Source organism: Meriones unguiculatus, chromosome 7, assembly GCF_030254825.1.
Source record: "Meriones unguiculatus strain TT.TT164.6M chromosome 7, Bangor_MerUng_6.1, whole genome shotgun sequence".
Taxonomy (NCBI): Eukaryota; Metazoa; Chordata; class Mammalia; order Rodentia; family Muridae; genus Meriones; species Meriones unguiculatus.
The window spans coordinates 77,653,509-77,665,727 of NC_083355.1; the positions used below are offsets into that span (position 1 = coordinate 77,653,509).

Here is a 12,219-nt window from a genome sequence, read left to right on the forward strand (position 1 = left end):
GTAGAGGAGTAACACAACATGCTAATGGCATATTTTTCGATAGCCCTGGGAAAGGCCCTGTCCGAAGGGGTTCAGAAGATAAATCTGCTAACAGGTGTCTCAAAGTTTGTACATGCAGTTACTGAAGGGGGAAAAGGTTTGAAACCTGGCGGAATAAGGGTTTGGGGAAGCGATGGTTTGGGGACGCGACCTGGTCCCTCTGCTCGCGGAGGGTCGAAGCCCAGACTGTAGGGCACGGGACCGCTGAACCTCCCTCCCTCCCTCCGGAGTTCTAGGCACTGGGACCTGCTTCCCTTCCGGCGGGAGCTTCAGGGCGGCGGGAGCTTCAGGTCCAGCCCGGAGCGGACTCATTGGTATTCCGCCCACGGAGTCTCTCCCCGCCCCCCGCCGTGCAGCAGGGCTTCGCTGAGACAATCTCCCCCACCCTCCCCCAGGTCCGCGCGACCCCACCGCCCGGCCCGCCCCTCCTCCCGGGCCCTCGGCCCACCCTGCAGCGGCGCTTGCCCGGAGGCCTTTGCCACCCGCGCGCCTCTGCCAGGCCGCGGAGGCTTGGCCCTGCGGTGGCGGCGGCCATGGATAGGCTGCCGACTGAAGAGGGGGCGCCCTGGGCCCGGCTCCCAGGCAGAGCGCCCGGAGGGGGAGACCCACGCTCAGGCCCCCCTGCAGCAGCTCTCCGGAGACGTCCAACTTCCCCGCGTCGCCTCGAACGCCCCCCAACCCCCCAACCCCGAGCCTCCTGCAATGCACCAGATCCCAGGGCAGACGCCGCCGCCGCCGAAGGCACCTGCACTGCGCCCCCCACTGGGATGCGCTGTGACCCCCCTAAGAGAAACCCAGGGCTGCAAACGCGGACGACCCGGGGCGCGGGAGGGGGGGAGGGGGTCAGGGAACGGGGTTGCATGGAGCTCACCTTGTGCAGTTTCCACATGGCCCCCAGGGCCTTGACCTCGTGGCTGGAGTGTTTGCCCTCCTCCAGGCACTGGTAGCACACGGGCATCTTGCACTGCACGCAGTACATGCTGTGGTTCTCCAGCTCGTGGTCCGTGCAGGTGGAGACCTTGCGCGGGCTCAGCCGCCGGCTCACGCGGCCCTGGGCCGGGGGCACCAGGCGGTGTTTGGCCAGGGGCCCCCGCGGAGGGTGGCAGCGCAGGCGGCAGGGGTCGCAGTAGAAGACGTCGCACTGTTCGCACATGACCGTGGCTTCCTTGGGCGCCTTCTCGCAGAGCTGGCACTTGAGGGCCGCGGCTTTGCTCTGTTGGTAGCGGTCGATGACCCCTTCCAGGACGCGGTTCTTGGGGAAGCCGCGGAGGCCCCGGTCGTCCAGGATGAGGCTGCGGTGGCACTGGGGGCAGGTGATGCACGAGTTGCGGGGCACCGGGGCCAGGGCCGGTGACAGGTGGGTGGGCGGTGGCGGCATAGCAGGGGGGAAAACGCGGACGCCGTTGGGCGACTTCTGGCACGGGGTGGTGGGGGCGCTGGCGAAACCTCCGTAGGAGCCGTAGCCGCTGTCCGCCTCGCTGTACAGGCTCATCTTGTCCAGATCCAGATAGTCATAGTCGGAGACCCCAGAGCCCGAGGCCCGACGGCTCTGGGGGGACTCGGACTCCGGGGTCTGCACCAGGATGTTGCGGGCGCACGCCTGACAGAGGTTGTGGGAGCAGGGCAGGATGATGGGCTCCCGGTAGAAGGAGCCGCACACAGGGCATTTTAACTCTTCTTCCATCTCTTCCATGGGGACCCAGCTGGAGGCGAGGCAGCGGCGGCTGCAGCAGAGGAGGCCTGACCTGGCGGGGCGGCCGGCGGGCCTGCGGCGTCCAGGACCTTGGCCAGCGGCAGCGGCGGCGGCGGCGGCGGCGGCGGCGCCTTCCCGCGTCTCCCAGGCGCCGACTCCCCGCGACGCGCTCTCTCCGCGGAGCCGCTGAGCCTCGGCGCTGCGCGCCAGCCCGGGCCCGCCCCCTCCGGCGGCTGGCCCCGCCCCGCCAGGGAGAGCGGCGTTCTCATTGGCCGCCCGACCTGTCGGTCTCGTCTCCTCTGCAGGCCACGGGGGGCTCCGGGAATCCGAGCCGGAGCCGCGGCCGAGCCCGCGGGCAACTGCGGGATGTCGGGAGGAGGCTGGCGCGCGGGCCGGGGAGGAGGAGCGGGGCGGGATGATTCATCATCCCTCTTCCCGCTTCCTTCCGAGCTGGGGTGCGGTCACCCCGAAGCAGGGGGCGCGAAAACCCCCTCCCCGGTCGCGAGTGGGCTGCAGCTGCCTGTCGCCGGCTCTCGGCGCTCTGCTCTGCGCGCCGACGCACCCCGCCTCTATAGCGCTGCGCAACGCGGAGGATGCCCCCTTCTTTTTCGGCTGCTGGCAGCGAGCGGATGCCTCCCCCGGGCCTTCCTGGAGGCATTTGGGCTCTTCTCCAGCTCCCAGAAGCAGCTGGATAACGGGGGTTTGAGGGAGCTGGTTTTTGTGTCAAGGCTGCACTAGACGCTTCCTGCGCCCCTCACCCCGGTAGCTTCTTCTCCCCCCCCCCCCCCCCGCGGGGCAAAGGCTCAGCATTTCTCCAAAAGTGTGCCACCATCGCTACAAGCTTTAAATGTGCAGAGGCCCCTACACTCGGAGTGAAGGTACCTCGGTTTCTCTCAAGCTCCCAGCCTCCCAAAAGCTCATCCCTCAGCGTCTGGCTGGGTTTTTTGAGGGACCCCAGGAACGTTAGTTGAGTTGAGACAGGAATAATTTGTGGATTTCTGTTTGCCTATCGTTTGGTAACTAGCTGTGTGAACGAATCGCTGTGGGACTGCAGATTCCCAGTGTTTGATTCCAAACATCCAATGTCACATGTCCTGAGCATCTACCATAAATTCCAGAAAAGGGGGGGGAGGTCGTGTTTTTTTCTGCTTCTGTGAAGTGATGAGGGATCTAATGGTAGCAGATTTCTCTTTTCCCCAAACTTGCTGCGAATAATGGGTCCTAGTCCTTGACTGCATAAGCCCTTGAAATGACGATGACGACGACGACGGTAGAATCTTTGAATGAAGGTATCAGCCTGCTAATTAGTGGGTAGACTCTTTGAATCCAGTGACATTCCGAGGAAGTAATTTATCTGGGGGCCATACATAGTTGGTTTTCCGAGTGATTCATGAAGCAAAATGACAAAAATGCCTTTCAAGTTCCGTGGGATCGTCCACATTTTGATAACTTGATTATTCATAGCTACATTTATACTGTAAAAGCACTTTTTTTTGCCTATGGAAAAGAAGTACTTTCTATAATCTTGCCCTTGGAGAAACAGGACAAATAAGCTGGATTATCTTGCAAATATAATTTTTAGTACAATGACAACAGTGGTTGATCATTGGTTGTGTGGGAGGGAAATTCGCATTGTCATTTAAAATTATGTTAGTCACAAATCCTACGGGGTTCATTTCTCACCCAGATTTTAATTAGTTGCGACAAGAGCTGCTAAAGGTATAGGAAGTCTGTGTATAGAAAAAGAGTTCCTTCAGGTTTGATTGGGGCATTAACTGTATTTCAGAAGCTACCTAGCCTATTAGTCCAAAGACACTTTGCTCATATCAAGTAGTTAGCTCTCAGGAAATTGGTGGAAAGGAGTATCCATACCTTCGTAAGTTAGTCCTTTCGTGTATTTTGCATTCACCCTCGCAAGCCACAGAAGCCGCTGCTAGCCAAGTGAGGCGCTGTCATTCTTCCTGAGTCCTGGCTTTGCCTGTCACAGTCTAGCATGTCCGAGGTCTGGTGTTAGCAGACAGGTTGTGTTTGGTCCCCAGGAAAGGTTGGTCTGCGGGAATGTCCAGCGGCATGATCCAGCGCCAGGTGCGAATGACCTCAATACGATGCAGACGTGGAGAATAGTCAATCTATTAGGAGATAGCTCGAGATGGGTTAACTGGTAGATCTGTTTGGTCAAGAACTAGGTCACCAATGACTGCTGCAAATGAGAGCTCTCAAAACAACTGCCCTTTGTTGAGACGTCCCCTCTCCCCGGCATCGTGACTTGATTCAGTCCCTGTAATAAGAGCACCTAGGCACAATTATCCCCATTTTTCAGATTAGTGAGCTGAAGCTAAGAAAACATACTAGAGTAACCTTTCAAGATCCAATGCTGCTGGGGCTGGGGTTTGAACCCAAGAATAAGAAAGGTTGTGGTTCCTTTTCTTCATTCACCAAATAAATACTAAGTTGTATTCTGTCTGGTTCTTTGTGTAACAAAACCAGAAATGGTCATTGTTAAGCATTTGCTATCCTGCTTATCTTCTCTGAGAGTTTACTATTTTTCTTGAATTCATTTCAGGCCTCTGAAGATGGTTTCTTATGTTGTACTCCTTGACCACAATGTGCTTTAAAGCCCGTAAAAGAAATCTGAATGCAAATGATGACATTGTATGAATGCCAGCCCACCGGGAGACTAATTTTTCTGTTCCAGCTGAATGCCTGAGCCCTGGAGTGGGATCACTGGTCCTGCAGTTTCATCATCCCTGGGGTAGTGACTGCAGACATTTTTATTTGTGTAGAGTGCTGGACATGATCCCATGAAACTTACTATTCACTCAAATGATGCTCTTTAGCAGTGAGCTGAGCGGATTAGAAGTGCGCTGGAAACTTTTCCATTTTTAAAGAAAGGATGAATGTTTTCTAATGAAAAATAGAATTGCTTTTGTGTTTTTGTTTAACTATAATGCTTGATGACTAATTCTGTAGTCTCTTTCAGTGATTTTCTGATATTCCCCAACATTCTCTTTTAGAGCCGTTTATCTCTTATGTAGTGTTGTGTGTGAAGGGGTGGGGGAATCAATGAGAGGAGCTGGCCATGACTTTGATACTTAAGATCCACACTTGCAAAATCATTTAGTATTAATTTAGTACTTATGGACATGGTTCCAGGTACTGGGCTTCTGTTTCCAAATGAAATGTCTTTGTTTGGTATAACTCATCCCATTAACATGTAACAGGAATTCCAGAATGAGGGGGGGGGGAATATTCAAGGAAAAATGCTGTTGAAAATAAAACTCCCCTGATCCACAGAAAGATCTGAGATTACAGACTGAATGAATTTTAGACTTATCCCTGTTATGATCCAACCATATACAGATAGGATCCTTGAAATCTGAAAGCAAAAAAAAGAACCTATTACAAACTCCTTAAACAAAAATAAAAACTAATTCTTAATCAAGCAAAAGGAATTGCACGGTAACCAAATATGATGGGCCTGAGTCTCATTTCGTGCAAAGCCCAAAGCAAGCATCAAAGAGCAGGAGAGATGTATCCCCTGCAGCAGGCAAGGTCATGGGGAGCATTTCTAAGGCAGTGCCTCACAGAAAGGAAGTGGGGGAATTTTATTTGGGGAGACACATATTCATATGGGAAAGCACTTCAGGAGCAGGCACCTTCCTGAGCATGCTCAGTTAAGGTATATGCTCCTGAATGGCGGTGAACACATTGAGGGCTTAACATCATGGAGCACTTGTTAAAAAGGTGAAAATGTAATACAGTAGAACTTCTGAGCATACCTTGTACCATAAAGGTGTTGGATGGCTCAGTTTCCTTCTAGAGGTTTGTTTGGCTGGATTTTTTAGATTTATTTTCTCCCCACCCATTTACAGACGCCTGTAGAGGCCAAGAGGGAGTGTTGGATCCCTTGGAACTGAAATTACAGGAGTTTGTGAGCTTCCCGATGCTGAATTTTGGATCTGGACTCTGATAGAAGAGTGATTCCTCATAGCTGCTGAACCATCTCGCTAGCTCCTAAACTTTTAACTGAACCAAAATGAAAGGATGCTTTGAAGGTAGGCGATTCCCTATAAAAATCCCTGCCTTACTTAGCGGCTAACAAAATTGGTTCTGGATATATATATAAATATATATCCATATATATATTTCCTTAAAGGCAAAAAGAATATCAAATTAATGACATAATTTGTCATCTAGTGATGCTATAGCAGAACAGTACAGAAGGGGTAACTTACAATAAAAAGAAAGGAACTGGCTAACAGTTCTGAGAGCTGAGAGGCTGGCTATAACAGCATCTGGTGTGAGCTTTCTTGCTGGGCACCCCTTAAAGTTAGGATGAGGGCAGGAATGACAAGTCAGCAATGACCACGCCTGTATGTTTAATATGGAATCTGCTCCTGCGGTACGCAAATCTCCCCACAGGGTAGTGGCTCTAACCCAAACACCTCCTAAAGGATCCACCTCTCAGTTCTCCTTATCAATGATCCATTTTCGAAGGACAGGAGATTAGGAAGACAAAATGAAATCATAGTACGTTTGGGGCATTTTTTTTTGCGACTAGGAGGCCTTTCTCAAGCCAAAGAACAAAGTCTACAAGATTTCATGGAACATAACAATCACGAATCTCATAAAACAAAAATGCTTGAAACAAGACTTTAAACCACGTAAGAGTTGATTTTAATTTTGCTTTTTTGAGACAAAGTCTCACTGTGTAGTCCACGTCGGCCTTGGAACTCACTCACTGGGCAGGCCAGCCTGGCATCAAACATGCTAATCCTCTTGTCTCATCCTATGCTGGCATAGGACACAATACCTGGCTAACTACTCCTCTACCTGTAAGTGACAAAATCAGGTTTAACTATAGGAAATAACAATTGTCAGCAACAGGACAGGAGGGAATACAAGACTAACTACTAAAAGAAGGAAGACTGAAGTGAACCTGTTTCCAGCCGGGCTTCCTACAAGACAACAACTCATACAACGGGGACATAGATGTGCTAGGTCATTTTATGTCAACTTGGCAGAAGATAAAGCCATCTGAGAGGAGGGAACTTGAGTTAAAAATTGCCTCCATGAGACTGGGCTGTAAGCGAGCCTGTAGGGTATTTTCTCAGTTAGTGACTGGTAGAGGGAAAGGCCCAGCCCACAAGCCATCCCTCGGCTGGTGGCCTTGGGTTCTATACCAAAGCAGGCTGAGCAAGCCAAGGGAAGCAAGCCAGTAAGAAACACTCTTCCATGACCTCTGCATCAATTCCTGCTTCCAGGTTCCTGCCTTGTTTGAGTTCCTGTCCTGACTTCCTTCAGTGAAGAACAGCCATGTGGAAGTGTAATTCAAATAAACCCTTTTCTTCCCAACTTGCTTTTTGATCATGGTGTTACATCACAGCGATAGAAACCCAAACTAGGACGAAAGAGAAATCCAAAGTAAGCCCACCAGTCACCATGAATTCAAAAGACTGAGTACGGATCTGGAGAGACTGATGAAGCTAGAGTTTGCAGAGAAGAAAGGGGAGAGCTGAGGGAGTTTCAGGTGTCTCCGTGGAGGGTGCATATGGCAGATGTCCCCACCAGCTTGGATAGTAAAATCTTCAGAAAAAAAGGAGCCATCACTGGAATTGCAGCATAAACAACTCCTAGAGCAACAAAGGACCAGGAATTATTCATACCCCCACCTTTACTCAGAATAAAGAGCACTTAGGAGTATACAAAAAAAAAATCTACCATTTCTATATATACATGAATGATTAACAATGATATTTAAAAGTAGCATCAAAAAAGATGAAATTGAATGAACAAAATGTGTACAAGATCTATATACTGAAAACTATAACATAATCCAGAGGAAAAACAAAAATGGCCTCAATAAATGGAGAAACATATAATGTTTATAGCGTGGCCAACCCAATATGGCTAAGATGACACTTAAACTGATCAGTGGTGCCAGTGCAATTGTGGTCAATACTTCGAAAGGTTTTACTTTAGGGGGAAATTGACAAGCACTCAAATATTTACTTGAAGATGGAAAAAAAGCTAAATGATTTTGAAAAGGAAGGTTATACTTAGAAGGTTATTTATACTGATTTAGGCCTACTGTAAAGCTATAATAATTAAGGCATTGTATTAGTCACTGAAGGAGATGTAGAGATCAGTGAAACAATAGAATGGTACACATCAATGGTAAATTGATTCTAAGTAAGGTTACGGACATATTGAAGTGAAAATTGTCCCTGACCTTACAGTCACCGACATTTCACTAGTAGGAAACTATGTTACAAAACACATCAACAAGTCAGCCATGGTAGTAGACACCTGTAATCCCAGAACATGGGAAACTGAGACAGGAAAAATCGAGTTTGAGACGAGCTCAATGCATACAGAGAAACCCAAGCTCAGAAAAACAAAGTGAAAAGAACACAAAAAGAACATCAGAATGCAAGTGTATGCCTGTAGAAAGACTTTGAATTCTTCCCAACCCAATAAAGAAACAATAAAATTAATAGCTAAGTAACCTTTCGCTGAACATATTATCAAATAAATTATATTACACCTTACCACAGAATATGGTGAAACCACTTAAATGAATGGATTTGTGTTCGGCAGGAAGTTATATCTGGAGAAATTAACCAACAAGCTCACAAAAGGAGGATGTAAGGAAGAACCAGTGGGACAACTCAAAGTCCTGGGTGTAAAAACAGTGTTGGTGGTTGACTGGTGGTCAAGATACTGGTTGGTGTAGCCCCTTTAGATGGACCTGACCAGGACCTGTGGTGGTTTGAGTGAAAATGGGCCCCATAGGCTCAGAGGGAGTGAGACTATTAGGAGGTGTGGCCTTGTTGGGGGAAGTAGGTCACTGGGGGTGGAATTTGAGGTTTCAAATGCTCAAGCCAGGCCCCGTATCACTCTCTCTTCCTGCTGCCTGCCAATCCAGATGTAGAAGTCTTAGCTCTTTCTCCAGCACCATGTCTGCCTGCATGAAGCCATGCTTCCCACCACGATGATACAGAACTAAACCTCTAAACCTGTAAGCCAACCCCAATTAAATGTTTCCCTTAATAAAAGTTGTTGTGGTCCTGGTCTCTTCACAATAATAGAAACCCTAAATAAGAGAGAACCCCAAAACATAATATAAACAATATTTTATATGGTAGTGCCCCTTTTCTGGATGAGCTTAAGCCAGCTTGGGGTCCTGTTACCCTTTCTCAAGTAAAGTCTCTACTTTAGGGGTACCAGATACATATTCATACATCTTATATATCTTATAACAGACTGAATTCTGGGTGAAATGGGCTTCTAAGAAAAGCATTCCCTTTTCCTGGAAGTTCTCACCCAGGCAGAGGCATAGAGAGAAGAGACATGAACATTCTGCCTCTCTCAAAGATAAGTCACTGTTGCTCAGCTTGTGGCCTCTTCTTTTCCTAAAGAATATATTCTTGCTTCCTTGCTTGCTCTAATTAAACCTTTTTGCCATTGCATCTTCTATTTCCCATTGAATTCTTCTCTTTCTGGAGTATGAGAACTGAGTGCTCCTGGCATAGAAACCAGAGGAAAATGGAGACCTTATCCACATTTGATTATGGGAATGCCCATCAAATATTGTTCATTGAGAAAAGTAGTTTGCACTGGAATTGTTTTACTTTCATGTTGCTGGGACAAATACACCTGAGAATAACTGACAGGGAGGAATTACTTATTTTGCTCACAGCTTTAGAGGTGTCAGTCCATCATGGGTCAAAATTGTAACAAAAAAGAACACTCACATTATGGCTGACAGAAAGCAAAAAGAGACAGGAGAGTGCTTGGGACAAGACACTCTCAAGGAATCACCAGTAACTTGTTTCTGCCAGGTATGTAGAAGGGCATTCTTGACCCACCAACAGAAGAAGAAAGGCACAGAGGCTTACTAATTTTTATTATAACTTAGGCATTAGCTTTGGCTACCTCCCAGTTAGCTCATCTAAGCTAATTAACCTATCTATTCTAATTCATGATCCACCACGTGGCCCGTTACCTCTGTCACATTCAGTCCAGGCACCAGTTCCTCTCCATGTCAGGCTGGCAAATCCTCCATGTCCAATTCTCCCAGAGACCCTCTCTCAGCCCGGAAGTCCCGTCTTTTATATTGGCCGTCGGATCTTTTTTAAGCCAATCAAAAGGTGAGAGGGAAAGAGTTTTTACAAAGTATGAGACAGGTGATGAGCCATGAGAACAACATAAGAAGCATTGGACAGTACTTAGCTCTCTGCCAGTTTAGCAATCGATAATTGATTACACAAAGACACCCTTCACACAGTGTACAAAAGATCACCTCAACACTGGTAGGTACTTCTGAAATGTCCAGAACTTCACAAAATACCACTGACAATAAGGCCCCAGTATTAATACATGAGCTTGAGTAGAGTATTTCATATTTAAGCCATAACAGGAATATACACATGCTACCAAAAGGTTTACTTAGGTAGATCTGACAATGTCCCTCTTTAAAATCTCCATATGTACGTGTCTCTTTTATGGCTGTGTAACCCTGTAGGAACTTATTAAAGCATGCACACCAACGTGAAGATCCCAGGCTGGAGCTGGAGGAGAGGGTAGAAGCTACTCAAAATACCCATTTCTGCTTCCCTAGAAATTAACCTGACCTAACCAGGTAGATGTGGCTTATATGTTCCTGTAACATCATACAGCTTAGCATGGCCCACACAGTAGTAAAAGGGGAAGATTGGAGGAAATGGGCAGGAAAGCCAGGAGTGGGGATCTTGAAAGAGCTAAGTAGGTGCAGCGTTCTGCTTCTTGTGGCTTGTAGTTCCAGCCCCCATTAGGCATGACAGTAATTTGGTTTCGCGTTACATGCTCATGAGCCTCTTGCTACCTCTACAATAAACTTTATTCTCTTGATTAGCTTAAGTTTACGTTTATTGTTTGTAATCAAAAGTCCAACATAAAGTCAGTTAATCAGTCACATTTTATCTGTTTACATCTTTACATCTCCACAGAGGCAGATGCTATAGGTAGCCCGCCTGTTTTTTCTTAGCATGTACTTTTTCATTGCAAAGACTATCACAAAACACCGGTGACTCTTTGAGAACTTTTTTAAAGCAGAGAAGCAGGCTCAGTGCATAGATCAGACAAGGTGAGGCTTTAAGGAAGGATACCCTTAGAAGCAGCACAAGGGGCTGAGGAGAGAGCTCAGTTGATTAAAGTGCCTCCCATGTAAGGATGAGGGCATAAAGTTGAATTCCCAGAACTGCCATGAAAGAAAAGTGTGTGTTTGTAACTCCAACACAACAAAGGGCAGAGACAGGCAGATCCCTGTAGCCCATCAGCCAGCCAGCCTCGCTCATCCTATGAGCTCTGGACTCAGTGAGAGTCCCTGTCTCAAAAATCGAAGTGGAGAGTGATTAAAGAAGACACCATAGGTGTGTCCACATATCTACATACCCACATACATGTATATCCATGAATACATACCTATACTTCACAAACACAGAAAGAGAGGGGCTGACAGAAAGACAGAACAGACATACTTGCCCACGCATACACTTGCACACACACACAACCACACAGAGAGACAGAGAAAGAGAGAATAGCCCAAACAGGTTGCTATGGTGGTTTGAATAGAAATGGCCCTCATAGACTCATGTGTTTGAATGCTTGGCCTAGAGGTGTAGCACTATTAGGAGGTGTGGAGTTGTTGGAGGAAGTGTGTCACTGTGGAGGCGGGCTTTGAGGTCTCATATATGCTCAAGCTACACCCAAAGCGGTACACAGTCTCCTTCTGCTGCCTGTGGATCAAGATGTAGAAGTCTCAGCTCCTCCAGCACGCTGCCATGCCTTCTGCCGTACTGATAATGGACTAAACCTCTGAAACTGTTAGCCAGCAGGAATTAAATGTTTTTCTTTACAGGAGTTGCTACTGTCATGGTGTCTCTTTACAGCAGTGAGACAAGTTTCCCGGAGTGGTTTCATAGTTCACCCTGAACTTGATACCTTCTAGACTTTTCTTACTTCATTTACTTAATGGTGCTCTTTTGGAGTAACCCATTAAATAAAATGCTTGCATTTAAACTTGCTTCTCAGGGCATGCTTCTTGGAAAAACCTAATCAAGATAGCATTGAGTGAGTGGGGAGGGAGCAGGTGCATGTTGAAAAGGGAACTTTGAGTCATCTGAGGATGTGGAGCAAAAGGAAGTCTCATTTATTGCTGATGGGAATGCAAAATACATCATTTTGCAGAATTTAGCAGGTTTCTACAAAGTAAAACAAAGTTTTACTACATAATCCAGCAATTCTGATTCTTGGTGCTTACTTAAATGTGTTGAAACCTTTTACCCATATACTGTTTTAGTCCAGTTGGGCTGCTATAATAAAAGTCCACAAACTGAGTAAGACAATAAACAACAGAAACGTATTTTTCACAGTAGTGGAGCCAGGGAAGTCCAGTGTCAGGGTGTCCATGTGTTTAGGGTTTAGTGAGGGTTTGCTTTTTTGAT

The 12,219-nt window shown here is 47.5% G+C and overlaps 1 protein-coding gene across 17 annotated transcripts in view; it reads right to left on the reverse strand.

Annotated features, from left to right (window-relative positions):
* The window catches only part of Trim9 (tripartite motif containing 9), a 98,402-nt gene extending 96,373 nt beyond the window's left edge, over positions 1–2,029 (reverse strand). For 13 of the 17 annotated variants that reach the window (XM_060387617.1, XM_060387605.1, XM_060387618.1 and 10 more), the window contains exon 1: positions 911–1,870. In XM_060387617.1, coding sequence (XP_060243600.1) covers positions 911–1,732 — 822 coding nt within the window. In that variant the 5' untranslated portion in view covers positions 1,733–1,870. Of the gene's footprint in view, positions 1–910 lie in introns of all 17 variants that reach the window. The other 4 variants (XM_060387611.1, XM_060387609.1, XM_060387601.1 and 1 more) reach the window with 2 other exon arrangements.
* Positions 2,030–12,219: the final 10,190 nt, after the last annotated feature.